Consider the following 21,079-nt stretch of genomic DNA (forward strand, 5'->3'; position numbering starts at 1 on the left):
CTCTTTAATTCCCCCCCCCCCCCCCTCGATCATGTGGCAAGGTGTCTGCAGCATCTAAAGCTGAGGTGACCAGGAGCAAACCAAAGTTCAAGCGAGTAAGTAGCACAAAGGTGTGAGGGTCACTGGAGCAGACTGGGGTATGCTAAGGGATCGGGTGGGGGGCAGGGCCCCCTCTACTTTTGACCCTCCCCTGCCACTTTCGATTCCCTCACCTGCTGCCAGATACCTTTGCTGGTGGGGGTCCCCAACCCCCGCCAGCCGAAGCCTTCAGCACCTCAGGCGCCTTTGCTGATCTGTTTTTGTGAGTCCTGACATCCTGCGTGCACATAGCGTGCAGGATGTCAGGACTCATACAAACAGATCAGCGAAGGTGCCGGAGACTGGCGCTGAAGAAGACCTGCTGGTGGGGGTTGGGGACCCCTGCCATCAAAGGTACCTGATGGTGGGGGGAGGCGGGCTAAACTGTGCCCTCCACCTCGGGCTCCCGCCAAGGTCTGGCTACGCCTCTGGTGGGGGGAGCAGAACAAGGTTGAGTGTGTGTGCCGTGGGAATGGGGGAAGGGGGCAGAGCAAGCTGAGAATGTGCCATTAGTGTGAAGGAATCAAGCTTGAGGATGTGCCATGGGGAATTTGGGTGGGGGGGGGGAGGAATTCATACAGGGAGGACCTTGGTGACAGACAAAATTAGATTGTGTTTGGAATATGAGGGAGAGAACTGCAGTTGGAGGGAAAGGCAGGGGCACTTCAGGCCTTATGTGGGGAGTCTTCTGTGCATTAAAAAAAAAAACTATTGTAAATTATTCCACTGTGCAGAATATTGCATATTAGCAGTTTGTAGAATATTAAAAATTATGGCCAGAATTTTCAAACTTTGTGTTCAATATGTTTTGGGAGTTTTTTTGTACAGAACCCCCCCCCCCCCCTCCCCGGAGTAAGGCTGTGTTTTCCTAAAGGTCTGTAAAACAGGTGAAGCCAGTTTTGATTCCTACCTCTGGTATTCATGTTGATGACTGGAAAAACCAAGCTCTACACCTCTCTCCTTAAGTAGGGGGGAAGAGCCAGGACTGACTCAGCCTCTAGAGCCACATTGTAGCCTTTTGCCTGTCTCTTAAGGGAAGGGTAAGTTATGCCATGCTTCTCACTTTGTGCATATCCTAGTTTCAATATATGTGAACCCAAGAGGCAAACAGTTTCACAGAGGTACAGTGTGTGATGTTTCTTTTGGGGTTATTACCTTGTGTGATCATGCAAACAAATTTTGCACCGTAGAACACTAAGTGCTTACAATAATGTACTTGTGCATCTCTGTAAATATAAATTATTAAAAGGTTGGTTTTTTTTTTTAAAACCCCATTTATCTTGCCTGCTTTTTGTAGGTGGTATTACTGGGCAGGTGGAAGAGAATGAGGCAGGGAATATGGTAGTACCATCCAGCAGAACTGTAAAACTGACTTCAAAAAGAAAATGTTTTTTAGACACCCACCCGAATTCCCACTTGTTTTCCCTTTACAGGGGGCTCTGCTAGGTGGCCTGCTATCCTGTGCAACCTGCCTATCTGAGCAGCCTGTAAGTTCAGTGTTACATCTTTACAATAATATATAGAAATCAAACAAAATAAAACATGGAAAAGAAAATAAGATGATACCTTTTTTATTGGACATAACTTAATACATTTCTTGACTAGCTTTCGAAGGTTGCCCTTCTTCGTCAGATCGGAAATAAGCAAATTTGCTTATTTCCGATCTGATGAAGAAGGGCAACCTTCGAAAGCTAGTCAAGAAATGTATTAAGTTATGTCCAATAAAAAAGGTATCATCTTATTTTCTTTTCCATGTTTTATTTTGTTTGATTTCTATTGATAACCTTAAGAGTGGACTAACATGGCTACCACACTCCTCTACTTTACAATAATATATAAACCTTTAGTCAAACTTTGGTGGAAGGGTTCATCCAGCTCTCCCTTGAAGAAATCTGGTTTAGAAATGCATTTACCCTAATGACCCAATTTAACTTTTTAAGCCCACCCACGTGATTCCTGCCCCCATGATTATTATACCTTTGACCATGTCTCACAATCTCCTTAGGCTCATTCCTCAATCTCTTCCTCTCCATCCTTCCTACTCCTTACCCCTCCCAATCTCTTCTCCTTTTGCTCATCCTATCTTTGTTTACCTCTCTATGCTCAATTTACATATCCTCAAAACCCCACTACTACTATGTTTACTACAACTTGTTACATTCTCCTTCAAGACTTTGTAATTCTATTTACTGTGTAAGCCGCGTTGAACCTGCTATGTGTGGGAAAGCGTGGGGTACAAATGTAATTAATAATAATAATAAAATTGCAAGATACAAATATATCAGAAAGATACACACAAAACGGATAGGAGAAACAGCAGCTCTAGCTGCACAATATGTTATAGCCGGAGCAGTGTAGAAAAATGAGCACAAACCATACAGAATTTCTAACTACTTTTGCTACCAGCTACCATAATTTTTGAAGCTGTTTTAGTGATACTCAGTTTTTATTCCATGATATATTTATATCTAGGTATGGGAAGCTTTCAAATAAATTAAAAAGCTGTCCAATAAGTAACAAAATAAATAAGAATATATTGTCCTCTACCTTTTAATGCACTGCCTATCCCACCGGAACAGCTTGCATTCAAAGTTTTTATAATCCTTTCAAGTGGAACCACAGAGGCGTGGTATGGTCATTTTCAATATGGTAATAGGGCCCAACTAAGGAACAGGTTATTTTGAAATAGTCCTCACTAGACCAAATTTGCTTTCCTTGTGCCATCACCATCGAGCTGGATAGGTAGTGACTTAAAAGGTGGAGGATAAATGATTTTTTTTTACATTTATATCACACATTATCCCAACCAAAGTCAGGTTCAATGTGGTTTACATTTGAAAATACAGTGAGACTGAATAATAGAATTCAGTTACATCATGGGAGCAAATAGATGGATATGTCTAAAAATGTCACAAAGTTGAGATTAGCATATATACCCAACTGGGCATTTAAAAATCTGCCCTTTAATGATGCCGCATGTTCAGAAATCATAGCCATACAGTAAGTATAGTCAGTTATTCAAATATTATCACATGCATACACCAGAACAGGCATCCATACACACATTGCAAGAGTAAACAACAACTTCTACATCCAAAACTTAATTTTTATTTTCTCATTTCCATCTTCCAAAATTCCAGATAGCAGATGTGCAGATCAGTAAGACCCAAAGCAGTCCAAAACAAGTAAAGTCAGAAACAACACCGTTCATACCTAATTGTTCAACCAACCTTAGGATTCACCTTTGGGTTTAAAAAGCAAAACCATGTGCATGTAAGGACTGGATAAGTGAATTAAAACAAAGTTTAAAGCAAATGCCCTTAATATGTAATACTTGGTAGCAAAAATGAAGCACTGATGGAATATAGCAAGCAGCCTGAGCCAACAGATTTATTTTCCATTGAACTTAATTAACTTTGTATGAACTTGGCGGCTAATAGTGTGCTGAACTGAACAATGTTAACAATACATAATAACCTGCCTCAAAACATTCATGCGGCATAGCTCAAGGTAAATTTCTTGATAATGAATTGTAGCCACAGAATTAAAACAATGAAAGAATGAAAACAAAGTTTAAGGCAACTGTCCATAAATGGTTCCTCATATGATTAAGATAACTCCTTGGCTTCTTATGATAAAATGCAAAAATGTATAAAAGTTTTCAAATTTATATAGTTTTCTAATATTAAAAAATTAAAAGTAATAAAAGTCTATACAGACCAGTGAGGAGGGAAGAGCAAAATTTTGCCCTTTGTGTATGCAGTGTGAATGTTTTGAGATGTTGGGTTATTATGTATTGTTGATGTTTACCCCATCTATTGAACTCTGTATGGCTTATTGGAACTGGACAATGTTGGCACATTTAGACTAACTCTGTTAATTAGATTGTAAGCTCTGTTGAGCAGGGACTGTCTTCATGTTCAAGTGCACAGCACTGCGTACGTCTAGTAGCGCTATAGAAATAAGTAGTAGTAACTCTGGACTTCTGCATGAAGAGAGCCCTGCCCTCATCTCTACTATAATAAAAGGCACCTTCAACGTTCTGAAGCTGACTCCGTGGCTTCAAGTGAAGGGTTCGTAAGGATCATTAGGTTCGTCGCTCTGTAACCATCTCGGCCCCGCCCTCACGCCTCTGATAGGTCCACCACCCTCGACATCATCAAGTTTTGACATCCTTGACGTCATCACGTTGTGACGTCGAGGGCGGCGGACCTATCAGAGGCGTGAGGGCAGGGCTGACAGATGGCTACAGAGCGACGAACCTGCGAAAATTACGAACCCTTCACTTCAATGAAGCCACGGAGTCAGCTTTACAACGTTGCAGGTGGGTGGCTGGAGGGGAGGGAAAGAGAGGGGGCAACTACCTTGGAACTGGGAGGGAGGGAGAGAGGGGGTCAACGATCCTGGAACTGGGTGGGAGGGTGGGCGGCCCCTGCAACTTGGAGGGTGGGCAGCTGGACCATGGAACTTGGGGGGCCAGGTGCACCCAGAAACTGGGAGGGAGGGGGCGCAGGCGGACCCTGAAACGGTGGGAGGGGCCCCTGGCACACACTCTCATTCTCACACACACACATACTCGCACACAGTCTCACTGTCACACACACTCACACATCACTCTCGCTCTGTCACTCACACATTCACTCTTTCTGTATCACACACTCTAAAACACACACACTCCGAGGAAAACCTTGCTAGCGCCCGTTTCATTTGTGTCAGAAATGGGCCTTTTTTTCCTAGTTATTAAATATCTCTCTTTTAAATAGTAGCAATAAACAATATTAAGTGCATTTTTATAATATACCACTGCATTCCACAAAACAAAAGAAGCAAGTTCCCACAACACATCTTTCTCTTTTGATCTAGGCACAGGAAAAACATTTTTGTTAATGTTCCCAGGTTTCAACCTAATTCACGTTTAATAGGGGATATAAATGGTAAATAAGTAAATACATAGAAACTGAATGTTGAGCACCCGATTCTCATAACATTATGTCTGTTTTAGACTTTTAGTGCCCTTTTCCAGGAGAAAAAAAAGCTCTGCATGAATATAAATAGTACTACTAGGGCCCTGATGGCGAACCTATGACACGCGTGTCAGTACTGACACGCGTAGCCATTTTCAGTGACACGCGGCCGCATGTGGCCGCATACAGAGAAGCAGCGGAGTTCCTTGCTGACACCCGGGGCGGATCGCCGATGCGCCCCCCTCCCCCCCGGTGCAGCGCGCCCTCCCCCCCCCCCCGGCGAAATCACCCGGTGCATGTTTACCCGCTGGGGGTGTGCCGTGTGCGCTCCTATTGGCTCCCTCCCTGCTGCTCCCTCTGCCCCGGCTCCTCACTTCTGGCTGGCGGAGCAGAGAGCAGCGGAATGCCGTGGGGGACGCATCTCTGAGGGCCCTGTGATCACCATTACCAGCAACCATCATCCAATCTACTGTTCTGGGGTGTCGTGGATTTGTAATTGACCACCATTACTGAGATAGGTGAGGGGGAGGCTGGGAGAGGCGAGGGCATGTGCTATGGGTGCCGTTTCCCGCCATTAGAAATAGCGGCAGCCATCTTAATTTACATAAGGTGGTCAGTTAGGCTAGTTAACCCCTAATTGCCTGCAGGGCTAACAGGTTATCTATAATTCTATCTTCTGTCACTGCCCCCCTGATGGAGAACCCAAAAAATAAAAAACCAAGGTTAAGTAAAGGAAGTGGTAGTAGCAGTAGCCGACCCTTTCAAGAGACATGGACCGAGATGTATGGCATTATAGAAAAAAATGGCAAATCATTTTGCGTTCTATGTACTGAAACGGTAGTAAGCAGAACGTGGAATATAAATAGACATTTTGAAACTAATCATTCCCAGCTCTTGAAAAAAAGTGAGGATGAACGGAAGGAATACATTTCCAGGCAGCTACACTTTTATAAGAGCCAATCTAAGTCCATCCTTAAATTTGTAAAAGGTTCTACAAATTTAACATCTGCAAGTTTGAGCATTGCTCACTCCATAGCTCAGCATGGAAAAGCACTCAGTGAGGGAGAATTTATTAAAGAAACTCTCCTAAGATGTGCACCAGTTCTATTCACGATATGCAGAATAAAGATGCAATATTAAGAGAATATCTGAGTTACCAGGAAATTTTGGAAAGTGTGCACATATTCAAAGAAGGAAATTTATTCTGGATCGATTACCAGACACTTTAGCACCCTGAAAAATATAGCAATGGCTTTACTCACAATTTTTCCCTCTACGTACTTTTGTGAAACCTTATTCTCAGCGTTTAATAATATCAAAACCACAAAGAAACAGATTGACAGATGAAGTTAGTAGCGCTTGCTTGGGCTTGAAGTGTACAAAATACCAACCTTCAATTGAAGATTTAGCCAATGAAATTCAGCAACAAAAAAGTCACTAATAGGCGATTAGTTAAAGAATTCCCCCTCCCCCTCATTATCTTAGTTCATGGCACCCCACACAAGTTAAATAATATCAAGACCAACAAAAGAAACCGACTGACAGATGAACAAAGAAGTCACTAAGTAGGTAAGTTAAAATTAGTTTTGGTTTATTAAATACAGTTTATATTACAATTATACATTTTTGTATTTAAACTATAAATATCGCGAAATTATGGTTTTTTCTCGAAGTGACACACCACCCGAGTTATGCTCGGTTTTTTTGGCGAATTTTGACACACCCAAGCTCAAAAGGTTGCCCATCACTGTACTAGGGTGTCCCTATAACCAGCCCAGCCAAATGACACACTCTACCTGTGAAAAGTTATTCCATTATCATACTTCCCCTATGTACATGTGTGCTGCACCAACTGGCATGTTTGAAAATAAAAGTGAGATTAAATAAAAATGCTACCAACAATGAAGAAGAACAACGTGGATGCAGCAGCTCATGGGTTTTATTTGCTTTGAGTGTACGCATAACGACGGCCGCACGGTGAAGGGGAAACAGACAGACCTCATTGGCTTCAACGTTTTGACGTCTCTTCGTCTCCTGTTTTATCTACCTCCTTGATTAAACTTCCTTGTTTTGACGTCCGAAGGACAGTAATGTCATAAGGGGAAGGGCGGGGTTCGGTGACGTCATGGAGGGATGTTGCGGAAGTTGGGGGTGGAGATTGGTGAATTTGGTCGAGGAGGGAGGAGCTGGGTGAGATCACACACGGGGGCGGTGCTGTATGGCGTCAACGGAAGTAGGTGGAGGCGGGTGAGGTCAGGTGCGGAGCGGAGGTGGTGGTGGGACACCGGGAGAGCGGAGACATGAACCCGGAATAGTGAGTGGAGTTCAATTCAGAGTGCTTGCTGGGACCAGTGTTAAAATTTCAGGGGTGTACGTTACCCAGACTTCACACTGTGATGGAGAATATGGAGGGGGGGGGGGTGAGCTTGTGACTGGGAGTCTGGGGACGGGGGAGAGGAGAGAATGGATGAGTGTCCCACGGTGGGAACCTGGGAACGAGCGAGTGGGTATAGGTGGGAGTTTGGGGCTGGGTGAAAGGGCGGAGACTGGAGTATATGTGACTCTCTTGCATGATGCCTCTTAAACGTTCCTGACCCTAAGGAGGCAGGGCCGGAGCTTGGCCTTCACAATCCACTTTTTTCTCGGACGTTTCTAGCCCAGTAGGTGCAGGGAAGAACCTTAACCCCATTTCACATTTGTTTAGTACAGTTGTCACAAGTTTATTTATACGCCAGAGACACCTTAGTCTCATTACTGTACAGTTTCGACCCTATTTACAGCTGGCCTGTTATTTTGATCTATTGCTTTTTATACCCTGTACCTCTCTTCCCATAATTATTATTATTAGCATTTGTATAGCGCTACCAGACGCACGCGGCGTTGAACACCTGACACAAAGAGACAGTCCCTGCTCGAAAGTGCTTACAATCTAAATAATACAGACAGACAAGACAGTTACCGGTGAGGGAAGTACTGGGTGAGAAGGAAGGAGGTAGAGGGCCAGTGCTGTAAAGGGATTTTGTCATATGAGGATGCTTACATTACCTGTGCTGTTCATGCTCTGTACTGCTGAACTGTGTATCTGTGAGACTCAGAGTTGGGGTTTTGGGTCGGGATGTGGTTGTCTTCTTTTGCGCAGGCAGATGGGAAACCTGGAGTTTGATCCCTTTATATTCAGCACTGTTTAACCAGCCAGGAACAGCTCCTGGCAATTAAATAGCTCTCCGTGAATATAAAGCAGGAGACAACTGGCTATCTGCGAACATTCAGTGCATCTCCGGCTAAAGTTTGGCTGCCAAATCAGTCTGCCATAAACTTAACTGGCTAGCGCTGAATATTGGCTTGGCTAGTTAAGTTTAAATCGTCCAAAGATAACCAGATATTCAATGACGGTCACCAGAATCAGCTTGGCATTGAATATGCGGGCACACTGGCGACTGTGGGAAGCAGCACAGCTAACTCCCACTGTCTTAATATGCAAGGGCTGCTTCAGTCCTTGTGAATCTGTTGTGCAGAAGGCCATACAAATTATCTCCATAGTCCCATCTCCTGCTCACATTCTGTCCTTTCTTATTGGTTCCTTTCTAGTGATTACCTCTTCAAGCTGCTGCTGATTGGTGACTCAGGCGTGGGGAAGTCCTGCCTCCTCCTGCGATTTGCTGTGAGTATTCCTTCTTAGAGGCTGACCAAATTTCGGTTTTGTTTTTGGATTTAGCACCGAAACATTGCGGCAGAAACCGAAACACTTCTCTCACTCATGATCACGCACTCCCACCCTGCAGAAAAATGGGCTGTGCCACTTCCCCCCTCAGCACAGACCTAACCCTCTGGGTTGCCTGACCACTCTGTAGGCCCTCCCTAGGCCTAGCTTAACAAATCCCGGTGGTCTAGTGGCCTCTTCGGGGGGGGGGGGGGAAGGGAGGGTTGCCGTTTTGATTCAGTGGTGGCAGCGGGCAGGATCAAGTGGGCTCTGTTCCTGCCCACAAAGAGGCCACTAGACCACCAGGGTTTGTTAAGGTAGGGCCTACAGGATGGTCAGGCAACCCGAGGAGGGGCCAGGTGTTTTTGAAAGGGGGGGGGCTTTGGTTCCAGCTGAAGCCAAGCAGCGAGTATCAGCTGTAGATTTGGTTTGGTTGGTCAGCCTCTCTTCCTTATGGACCCCTGCTGCTGTCCCAAGATTTGTAGGAGGAAAGCCCTTCAGGTTTGGGGGGGGGGGGGGGTCCCCAGCTTCAGAGTTTGGTGGTGACAGATTAACCCTAGAGTGTGAGAGCAGATGAAATAGTGAAATGCCAGCATGCTGCTCATAGAAAACAAATGTGATCTCTTCTTGCCAAAGAATGTGTGAAGAAGAAATTGATGTGGAGAACAAGAAATAAGATTAGTAGGAGGAGGGGTAAAGGGCATGAAATAGGGACTGTGTAGCATTGGCACTAGAGAGAAGTGGGAGTGGTCATAAAGTATTCCAATGGTTGTCTTTCTTGAGCTGTAATGATGTCCTGTGCCCTTACACCCATGTTGCAGGACGACACTATACAGAGAGCTACATCAGTACAATTGGAGTGGATTTCAAAATCCGGACCATTGAACTGGATGGGAAGACGATCAAATTGCAGATAGTAAGTAGGGGGTGATTCTCTGGAGGGAAGAAGTTGGGTGGAGGGAGGGGGGCTGCAGACTATTCACCATAGCTGGTATTTGTCTTCCAGTGGGACACAGCGGGGCAGGAGCGATTCCGTACCATCACCTCCAGTTACTACCGAGGCGCCCATGGCATCATTGTGGTATATGATGTGACTGACCAGGTGAGGTGGGCAGGGGTCTTGCTGATCACAGGTTGACCAGAGATTAGTCATTAGTGGCATAAGTTCTGTCTAAGCAACCCTGTAGTGCAGGGAGGCCCAAGAAAGAAGTGGGTCTGAATACAGCTTCTCCCTGGTCTTGGGAGGTAGAGCTTCTGCTCCCACACTCTTTCTGAAATCATTGCTCGTGGGCACTTAATGTCAACGTAGTTTACTGTTGGTTATTTGCCTTTTCAGCTTTGGCTGTTTCCAGCTTGGATTCTTATCACTTGCTGTAGGACAGGATCAGATCTTCCGGCTAGGCCTCTGTGATATTCTTAGTTTAGTTTTAATCCCCTGCTCTGTAACTGCCTCTCGGTGTGACCCTTTGCTTCAGTTTAATATTTCCCCTTTCTCCCTGTGTGCAGTCCTGGTGACTGTATCAAGGCCTCCAGCAGGCTGGGCTGCTGTGTTAAAAGATGCATCTCCTTGTTTCAGGAATCCTATAATAACGTGAGGCAGTGGTTGCAGGAGATTGAGCGCTACGCCAGTGAAAATGTCAACAAACTGCTTGTAGGAAACAAATGTGATCTGACTAACAAGAAAGTGGTGGACTACAGCACAGCCAAGGTGAGCCTTCAGCAGGGAGCATGGGAGGAATCCAGAAGTCGGTAGTGCAAAGGACAGGATGGCAAAGGGTAGTGATACTGACAGAGCGTGTAGTTAGACTCTGGAACCCGTTGCCGGAGAATATGGTGGCAGCGGCTGGCCTTATGGAGTTTAAGGGGGGTTTGGACAGATTCCTGAAGGAAAAGTCCATTGAACATTATTAAATTTTTTTTTTTTTTGGGGTGGGGGGAGTTGCCAGGTTCTTGAAGCCTGGATTGGCCGCTGTCAGAGACAGGATGCTGGGCTTCATGGACCCTTGGTCTTTTCCCAGTATGGTGGTGCTTATGTGCTTATGGCACAGCTGAGGAAATAGCAGGGAATGCTTCAGGACAGGTTTGATGTGCATTAGTAGAGCTTTGAGGGCGGGGGAGTGGAGGTAGGGTCAGTACTGGAATACTAGGGGTGCTGCAAGTCGGTCATGGGGTGTGTATTGGCAGAAATGGCAAGCACACAGTGAAGATGTAAATGAAAAAAACAGACAGTGATGGTGCTGTAAAACTTGAATGAAAACATGGCTCGACTCAACATGGGCCTATGTTTCAGCCACCTGGCCTGCACAAGGAGTCCGATGCCACTGAAGTCGTATATTCCAATAACTATAAATGTTATTGATTTAAATCCATAGGCGATCCTGGTACAGGGTCACTTGTCTTAAATGTCGCTCATTGATAAGAGGTTTTAAATCATAACATTTATGGTTATTGGAATATAACAGTGGCATCAGACTCCTAATGCAGGCCAGGTGGCCAAAACACAGGCTTGTGTTGAGCCATGTTTTGATTAAAGTTTTACAGCACCATCACCGGCTGTGTGTTTTTTTGTCGTCATCTTCACTGTGTCTGTTTGCCATTTGTGCTGGTTTGCGAGGATTGGTTCGGGTGTATTGGCAGTCTACTATGGGAGGCCTCAATACTGGAACAGAGGATGATGTAAGTCAGGAGTAAAGTGCATTGGTAAATCAGTGTTTTGGGCAACAGTTTGTGGGGGGGGGGGGGGGGAGGGGTGCTGTCTGTGGAATATACCTCTTATTTTTTTTTTCTTTTCTGAGTAATATCCCTAACTTTCTACTGTGCAGGAGTTTGCAGATTCGCTGGGGATCCCCTTTCTTGAGACAAGTGCCAAAACCACCACCAACGTGGAGCAGTCTTTTCTAACCATGGCTGCCGAGATTAAAAAGCGCATGGGTCCCGGGGCCTCGTCCACCGGGGAGCGTACCCACCTGAAGATTGACAGCACACCAGTGAAAGCCTCTAGTGGGGGCTGCTGTTGAAGGGAGGCATTGGAGATTTACCAGCGGCACTCACACCGGATCTGGAAGGGGGATGAGTATCTGGACCTTTGCTCTCACCACCCAGTAGCAGGCTGCTGGCACCATTTCTAATGCAACTGGCTCCAGAGGCTGGGCAGATGTTCTATCTTCTCCCTCATGCAGGCATCAACGAAACACAGAATGTGAAGCTTATTTCTGGTGTCTCTTAACTGTACGGCCACAGAATTATCTGTGTATGCTTTTAATTCTAACCGCTTTTTTTTTTTTTTGTGGCTATGGGTTGTTTGAGATTATACAGCATTCCAGAAAATGATGGAGCTTTGGTGAAGGTGGTGAGAGGGAAGAGGTATAATTTTTGTTTTCCTCACAGAATTGAGAAAACAAGCATTCACTGGATTACTTTAGTGCCACTGTATCTTTGCTGATCTATGGTAGCTGCTTTGTGTCCTACTGATGCTGGTTTCCTCTCATCTCATCTACTTATTTAAAAAATCATTTTGCTTAAGCGCTAAAATGTTGCTTTTTTTTCCTGAGCCCTCTGATTCTTCCAAAATTGGTTTCCCCTGCTAAGATCATTTTTTCGATGATGTGTGTAGTTACTGCAGAGCAAACTGAGCATCAGAAGCATAGGCTGTGTTCTGCAGATGCTGAATATAACCCAATTTTTCATTTCCAGAGCTGCTTTGCAGTAAATTGAGAGGCCTGTGCCAAGAGTTCCAGGTTAAAGAGACAGGCACAGCTCTCACAAGTCCTCTTTTTCAAGCAATAAGCAAGTCAGCATATAGAATTTGCTTCCCAGATACGTTTAAGGTCTGTTCTGGAGATAGGAAATATGTATGTGGGGTGGGGCGGTCTTTTTTTGTTTAACAATTTTTTTAACCCTTTCAGTAAGTCTGATTCATCTTTTTGTAAGTGAATGGTGGGAGAGACCCAGCGATGTTTGTTGGAACTGCGAGTCAGGACTAAGTCTGGGTTCTGACTCTGCCTCACTTCTACTCCCAGGCTGTGCTGCTGACTCTGTGTGACTTCAGGGCAAGTCCCTTTATCTGCCAATGCCTCAGCCACTGACTGTGTGGCACTGGAGCAGATCACTTTATCACTCTGTGGTGCCCTTTACCCATCACCAGCTAACAGTAACCTGGCTTTTGAAAGCTATTAAACAGCTCAGATACTAGAACTCTGTTGTCCTTCCCCTCTGAAGTGAACTAGGTGAGATGTGCATTATTGATAAATGTGGAGAGTCTGTCCTGCTTTGCTACTTCACATATCTCCAGGGTGTAGGGTTAGGCAGCATGGGGATGGTTCAGTGTGTGATCTTACATCTTTTCTCTTCTCCCCTTTTTTTTGGAGGGGGGATGTAAGCATCGTAGCTTGCTTAACTGACACAGCATTGGCGGTGGCTATCCTCCCTCTGTCTGCACTGTATCTTTTCTTTAAGGGTGGCCCTGACAGCAATTTCTGTGGACAAACAGCACAGCGGGCCATGACCAATGATGCTGGGCAGCGACAGGCTTTCATTTCAACTGAAGCTCAAATAAAATCAGAAAAGGGTGGTGGGAAAATAATTCTGTTCTATGTTCCAATTCCTTAATTATATTTATTTGAAACATAATCAGTAGATTCTTTGGGGGTGGGGGATGGGGGGGGGGGGGGGGGGGAGAAAAGCCCTGTGCTGGTCCTGCATCAGTGTTAATTAATTGCTGGCAGGCCTTACCTGTTCAGACGTGAGCCCTAGCCTGCGTGACTCCTGTCATCCCCACTCCTCTTAGGGTTCAATAGTTTCTTGCTGCCTCATATGTGCTGAGGGTTAGTCAGTTAACCTAGTGAAACACTTGGGGGCTGGAGGGGAGGAAGAGTGAAAGGTTTCTATGGACAACAGCAAGGCCTGCATTTCCCACTCTGCTGCTGGAATTAACTCTTATGTGCGCACAGCTGAAAGCTGATCTAGGAAGTTGAAAGTCTGTACGTTAAACTGGGAACTGGCTGGACTATGCCAAGGAGCTGTCTGACCACGGGTCCCTGATAATTAAGGCAAGTTCCCTTCTGCAAAGGGCTGTACCTGCTGCTCCTGTGTAATAGCGGGGCTAGAGGCTGGTGTGCAGACTGCATATGACTGGGGCAGGAGGAGCACAGACTTCTCCCTTTTGTTGTAGGGCTTCTGGACTCTGCTCTTTACATGGTTTTTGTATGTTTGCTTCCACTGTTAAAACTATAAAACCTTTGAACAATAAAAATGAAAGGCCTTTCCAGGACACACAGATTGGTGAGCATCTCTTTTGGGCTGGGCTTAAAATTTGATTCTCTTAACACGGGCCAAACCTCTCTGGCAGCAGCCTCCCTCCTACACTTTAATTGCATTTCCATTGTCTGCCAGCAACAGGCTGCATGAGTCAATCACTCCTGCTTTATTTTTACTCTCAATCTGGGCTGTACAGGGTGGTGGTGGTGGTTGGAAGAAGGTGGGGCCAATGCCTTGTCTACCATATTCACCACCACCCCACTGCCATTCAGGTCTGAAGTTCTCCTGTGCCATTACATTTCTTTTGCAATGTTAACTACTTTGGAAGTTAGTATGAGGTGTAACTGGTGCATGACATGGAAAGTTGATGGCCACAAGTTGGGCCACATGCACTTTCCAGCCCTCCACTGTGTTACAGGAACATATTGGGCTGGTTTTAAACCCAGAAACAGCAGTTTGACTAGTCAAATTTTCTTCTTTCATAGCGATTAATGTAAAAACATATGGCCCTGTTCCTTGTCGACAGGGGAGTTCTGGGTCTGAGTCCCTCGCCCAGCCTTTACAGTGCTTGAGAGGAGTCTCGGCTGTCACTCAGTACCGACACCTGGTAGCCAGATTGAGGATTCATGTTGAATGGGTTTGAAGAGAGCTGCACTTGATGGTCCCAAATGGCTAGGCTGATATAAAGGAGAGTTGGGGGACAGTACCTGACAGTTGTAAATGAAGCTGTATGGTGTTATAGTGAAGTAAAAGCCGGTTTGACATATGCTGGAAACCTCATAGGAAGTTCTATAAACCATTTCTGGTCTTTTCCATGGATTATGCGCACTGCGTTAATCATTTTGATTCCTGCAGGAAAGAACCTTCTTCCAAAGGTCAACCAGCTTCCTCTCAAACAGTGGATTAGCTTGGGGCTTTGAGCAATGGGCTGAGATCCAGAAAAGGCAGGGTTTATATCATGCTGTTGTGCCACAGTGCCTCATGACCTTGGGCAAATCATTTCATCCTCTGTTGCCTTGGGTGAAGTTGCTAATATGCACTGCTGTTAATTCACATTATAGTAATTAGGTCCCACTGCATTAAAATGGGACCCTTAGTAAACAAATACATTAATGGTGTTAGTGTCTGTTAGTAAATCTAGCTGTTGTACATAAGTTAGCTCTGAAGGCTCAAGATTTAAATGGTTAGCAGTGACTCCTGGCTGCTTAAATCACTTACGTAGAACTATCCACTGATCTTCAGCACCGCTATCAGCACTGACCACTAAAATGAACGCTGGCAATTTTGTGGATGGTTCAGGGGCGGAGTCAACACTTATGCAGTTAAATGCACCTAATCAAATGCACCAGTCCAACTTAGTGGAGATCATTCACATATGTACCATATAATACCCAACACTAATCAAAAATGATGAAACCACTGTTTCGTATACTAGTTTTCTAGACCTCAGTGGCAACATTTTTGTCACACGGACCACTCAATCCGAGTTGGAAGTAGAGGACCGCAGCCTGATGCAAAAAGGCAAAATATGGCCCATGTTGGTAGCGAGCCCATTATAACATTAAGAAGATAAGTAGATTCAATTCCCTCTGCAGCGCTGTGTGATCTGGACAAGTCACTTAGCCCTCCACTGCCCCAGATTGTGAGCCCATTAGGGACAGTACCAGTACCTGAAAAAGAAAATTGTAAATGCTTAGGTCTAGGTAGTATATTTAAATACTGAAAATAAATACATAAGTATATAAGTAATATACTGGGAAAAGACCAAAGTTCCATCGAGCCCAGCATCCTGTCCCCGACAGCGGCCAATCCAGGTCAAGGGCACCTGGCAAGCTCCCCAAACGTACAAACATTTTATACAAGTTATTCCCAAAATTGTGGATTTTTCCCAAGTCCACTTAGTAGCGGTCTATGAAGTTTATAAGAATTGTTTTTTGTTGGGCTTTTTTTTAAGAAGATGAATAAATAGTGACCAATGAAAGAGGCAGGCAAAGCGCAGATTGAGTGGTCCAAGTGAAAAAAATTGCCACTGAGGTCTAGAAAAACTAATATATGGTGGTTTGATCATTTTGATTAGTATTGGGTATTATATGGTACAAATATTCACGACTTAACCATCTAAGGATCCTTATACTAAACTGTGAGAAAAAGGGCCCTATGGTAGTAGTGGGGGGGATGCTTTTCCCGCATGCCAGGGCCCTTTTATTGCACCAGGTTAAAAATAAACCCTATAAAAATGGCCATGTAGTAAGATTACTCTTACTGTGTGATGGGAGCACTTACCGGCACCCATTGAGATGATGATAAGAGCTTCTGCGAAAACTGGATAGCGTATTGCGATGCCCTGTTAGCACCGCTCTATTAAAAAAATGTTCTGGCAAGCCAGAAATGGCACACACGAGGCGGAACTGTTGCTGGTGGCCATGTTGGGCCGACAGTACCTATTTAGCGTGCACCATGATTTGTAAAAAGGCCCCTAAGTTAAGCAGCCTGATTGGACCACATGAAACACAGTCTTATCTTTATGTGGTGTCACTTAGGTGGTTAAGTGCTAAGTATCACACAACCTCTTTTATCAAGCCATGCGGCAATGCCGACAGAGCCCATGCAAAGTGAACAGGCTTTGTCAGCATTACCGCATCGGGAGCCGCTAATGCAGCTTGATAAAAGAGGCCCTTAACCACATAAGAGAGAGCCAGCTGCGTCAATGCAGGTATTTAGTGATGGTTTTTGGACATGGGTTGGTATTAAATATCATTGCTCAAAAACCTACACTGGCTACCCATCAAATCACATGTATTATTCAAGATATGCTCATTGCTTACAGATTAAATTTCAGCCTAGTACCAAAATGCATGTTAAACCTAATAGAACTTGCACGCAAGGGAGCAAGAATCTACCTCACCCTACACTTCCCTAAGTGCCAAGGAATAAAATACAAATCCTCATACTCAACCAGCTTCACGTACATCGGCCCCAAGATTTGGAACACAAAACCAAAAGCTGTAGAGTTGAAAACCCACCTCTTCAGAAAGTTTTTCTTCAATGAACCCAGACATTCAGCCTGAATAACAACCAACACCACATGTATGACCACTAACAGACTATGAACAAAGCTCCTGACTATTGCAAACAGCACTGTAACTGATCTACCCAAAGTAAGCCACATTGAACCCACCTAGATTGGAAAATGTGGGAAAGAAAGAATACTAGCAGTGGCTGCTAAAAAAAACAAAAAAAAAAAACGCTTACACCTGCTGATATCTAACCCTCAGAGGCCCTTTTACTAAGCTGCATAAGTGTCTACGTTCGCCCAATGCATGCCAATGTGGAGTTATCGCCCAGCTACCACATGGCATTTGCGGTAATTTCATTTTTGGTGCATGCCTGATACACAGTGCAAAAAATAATGTTTATTTTCTGATGTGCGTCTACTATGTGCACCAAGTGGCATTTGACACACACAGGTCATTACCACCCGGTTAACACATGAGACCTTACCACTAGGTCAATGGCTGGCAGAAAGGTCTCAGACCCAAAATGGGCACGTGCCAATTTTTATTTTGCTGCACGTCCATTTTTGGCAAAAATTTTAAAAGCATTTTTTGCAGATGCGCTGAAAAAATGGATCTGTGCGCGCCCAAAATGCTTACACTACCGCAGGCCATTTTTCAGCGCACCTTAGTAAAAGGACCCCTCACTAAATAAACCACCAAAAAAAAAAAAATGAAGGTGGAGTAACCAGCAGAAGCCTGCAGGGGACAGCACTCACCCAAGAATCCATTGCTACCTTCTAAACTTCAAGATGCTGGATGCCTTTCTGAAGAATTTGGATTTGCAAGACCCTGCTATTGCTGATTTAGGAGTGGATATAATGTGAAGGAAACTAGAGGTGGGAATGGTTATGTGAGTAAAATGGAGTCGAAGCTTTCTCAATTTAAGTATGTCAGATATCAGGTGTGTTGCTGATTAGCACTGTCATTAGTTTGGGCATGAATGACCTGAAGACAGTGCAAAATGTAATCGTTATGCTCAGTGTTAGAGCTTTTGCTGGACATCTCTATTTTGCTTTAAAAAATAGGCAAAGGTATAGGAAGGCTGAAATACACAGAGAGCTCAGGGACTGAAAATACCAGAGCAACTCCCATCAAAATGCAAGGATGGGAGGAGAAAACTGATAAAATTCAAAGTGTAGGGAGCCTCCATGACAATCTGTCATGTTCCATCTTTGAACGATAACGGGCTGGTTCTTCCTAACCCATCAAGTGCTTATTTTGAATCAGCTAAAGAGTGCCTTTTATTTTTAGAACATAAGAATAGACTACTGGGTCAGATCAATGGTCCATCTAGCCCATTGTTTCCAACAGTGGCCAATCCAGGTTGCAAGTACCTGCCAGAAACTCAAATAGTAGCAACATTCCATGCTACCAATCCCAGGGCAAGCAGTAGCTTCCTCATGTCTGTCTGAATAACAGACTATGAACTTTTCCTCCAGAAACTTGTCCAAACCTTTTTCAAACCCAGACACTAACCGCTGATACTACGTCATCTTGCAACAAGTTCCAGAGCTTAACTATTCACTGAATGAAAAAATATTCCTCTTGTTCATTTTAAAAGTAGTGACGTAACTTCCTTAAGTGTCCCCTAGTCTTTGTACTTTTCAAAAGAGTCAAAAATTGATTTATGTTTACTGTTAACCTGTTCTACACCACTAAGTATTTTGTAGACCTCTATCATATTCCCCCTCAGCCATCTCTTTTCCAAGCTGAAGAGTCCTAACCTAGTACTGCCACACTGTATTGCCACACTGGGACAGACCAAAGGTCCATCAAGGCCAGCATCCTGTTTCCAAAAGTGGCCAATCCAGGTCACAAATACCTGGCAAGATTCCAAAAAAGTTCAATACATTTTATGCTGCTTATCCCAGAAATAAGCAGTGGATTATCCTTGTCTATTTTAATAAAGGTCTATGGATTTTTCCTCCAGGAAGCTGGCCAAACCTTTTTTAAACCCAGCTAAGCTAACTGCCTTTACACATTCTCTGTCAACGAAATTCCAGAGTTTAATTACACGTTGAGTGAAGAAATCATTTCTCTGATTTGTTTTAAATTTACTACATTGTAGCTTCATCACATGCCCCTTAGTTCTAGTATTTTTGGAAAGAGTAAACAATTCATATCTACCCGTTCCACTCCACATTATTTTATAGACTTCTATATATCTCCCCTCAGCCATCTTTTCTCCAAGCTGAAGAGCCCTAGCTGCTTCAGTCTTTCCTCATAGGGAAACGTCCCATCCCCTTTATCATTTTCGTCGCCCTTCTCTGTACCTTTTCTAATTCCACATTATCTTTTTTGAGATGAGGTGACCAGAACTGAACACAATATTCGAGGTGTGGTCGCACCATGGACCGATACAAAGGCATTATGACGTCTTCATTTTTGTTTTCCTTTCCTTTCCTAATAATATAACATTCTATTTGCTTTCTTAGCCGCCACAACACACTGAGCAGAGGGTTTCAACGTATCATCAACGATGATGCCTAGATCCACCCCCTTAATCATTTTGGTCACCCTTCAGAAGATTTCAGCATATTGTCTATTATGACACCTAGATCTTTTTCTTGGGTACTGACTCCTAAGAAAGATCTTAGCATCAAGTAACTATGATTTGGATTATTCTTCCCAATGTGCATCACTTTACATTTGTCTGCATTAAATATCATCTGCCTTTTGGATGCCCGGTCTTCCTGCAATTTTTCACAATCCACATGAATTCTAACAACTCTGAATAGTTTTGTGTCATCTGCAAATGTAATCATTCTCTTCCACTGAGAGAATTGGCCATTTAACCCTACCCTCTGTTTTCTAGCCATCAACCAATTCCTAATCTGCAACAGAACATTGCCTCCTATCCCATGACTCTTTAATTCTCTCAGTATTGTGTTCAGTTCTGATCGCCTCATCTCAAAAAAGATATAAATGAATTGGAGAAGGTGCCGAGAAGGGTGACAAAAATGATAAAAGGATGGGACGACTACCCTATGAGGAGAGGTTAAGACGGCTAGGACTCTTTAGCCTGGAGAAAAGGTGGCTGAGGGGTGATATGATAGAGGTTTACAAGATAATGAGTGGGGTAGAGCGGACAGATGTGAAGCGTTTGTTTACACTTTCTAACAATAATAGAACCAGGGGACACAAGATGAAATTAGAATGTGGTAGGTTTAAAACAAATCAGAGAAAGTTTTTCTTTACTCAGCGCGTAGTTAGACTCTGGAACTCATTGCTGGAGAAGGTAGTGACGGCAGCTGGCCTTGCTGAGTTTAAAGGGGGTCTGGATAGATTCCTGAAGGAAAGTCCATTGATCGTTATTAAATTTTGTTTTTTTGCCAGGTTCTTGGGGCCTGGATTGGCCGCTGTCGGAGACGGAGTGCTGGGCTTGATGGACCTTGGGTCTTTTCCCAGCGTGGCAGTGCTTATGTGCTTGAGGGACTTTGCAAATGCTTTCTGAAAATCTAGATACAGTAAATCGACCTGCTCACTTTAATCCACATGTTTATTCATGCATTCAAAGAAATGAAGCATACTGGTGAGGCAAGATTTCCTGTGGCTGAACCTATATTGACTCTGTCCCATTAAACCATGTTTCTCTATGTGTTCAGTGATTTTATTCTTTATAATAATTTCCACTATTTTACCTGGCACTGATGTCAGACTTACCAGTCTGTAATTTCCCAGATCACTCATGGATTCCTTTTTAAAAATAGGTGTAATGTTGGCTGCCCTCCAATCTTCAGGTACTATGGATGAACAGGTTACAGATCACTAACAGCAGATCTGCAGTTTCATATTGAGTACTTTCAGTATTCTAGGGTGTATACCATCCAGTCCAGGTGATTTACTACTCTTTAATCTGTTGATTTGTCTCAGTACCTCTTCTAGGTTCACTGAGATTTCTTTCAGTTCCTCTATAATGTCTCCCGTGAAAACCATTTGTGGCACAGGTAGCTCTCTTTCATCTTCTTCAGTAAAGACCAAGGCAAAGAATTGATCCAGCTTCTCTGCTATGACCCGTGCCCCTT

The 21,079-nt window shown here is 44.1% G+C and overlaps 1 protein-coding gene across 1 annotated transcript; it reads left to right on the forward strand.

Annotated features, from left to right (window-relative positions):
* The first annotated feature begins 7,270 nt into the window (after positions 1 to 7,270).
* Positions 7,271 to 12,100, forward strand: LOC115479815 (ras-related protein Rab-1B-like). The gene is made up of 6 exons (XM_030218030.1): positions 7,271 to 7,356; positions 8,631 to 8,707; positions 9,564 to 9,658; positions 9,749 to 9,844; positions 10,319 to 10,450; positions 11,565 to 12,100. The coding sequence occupies exons 1-6, from the start codon at positions 7,343 to 7,345 to the stop codon at positions 11,757 to 11,759; spliced, it is 609 nt and encodes a 202-aa protein (XP_030073890.1). The 5' UTR covers positions 7,271 to 7,342; the 3' UTR covers positions 11,760 to 12,100.
* Positions 12,101 to 21,079: the final 8,979 nt, after the last annotated feature.

Source organism: Microcaecilia unicolor, chromosome 11, assembly GCF_901765095.1.
Source record: "Microcaecilia unicolor chromosome 11, aMicUni1.1, whole genome shotgun sequence".
NCBI classification, from domain to species: domain Eukaryota; kingdom Metazoa; phylum Chordata; class Amphibia; order Gymnophiona; family Siphonopidae; genus Microcaecilia; species Microcaecilia unicolor.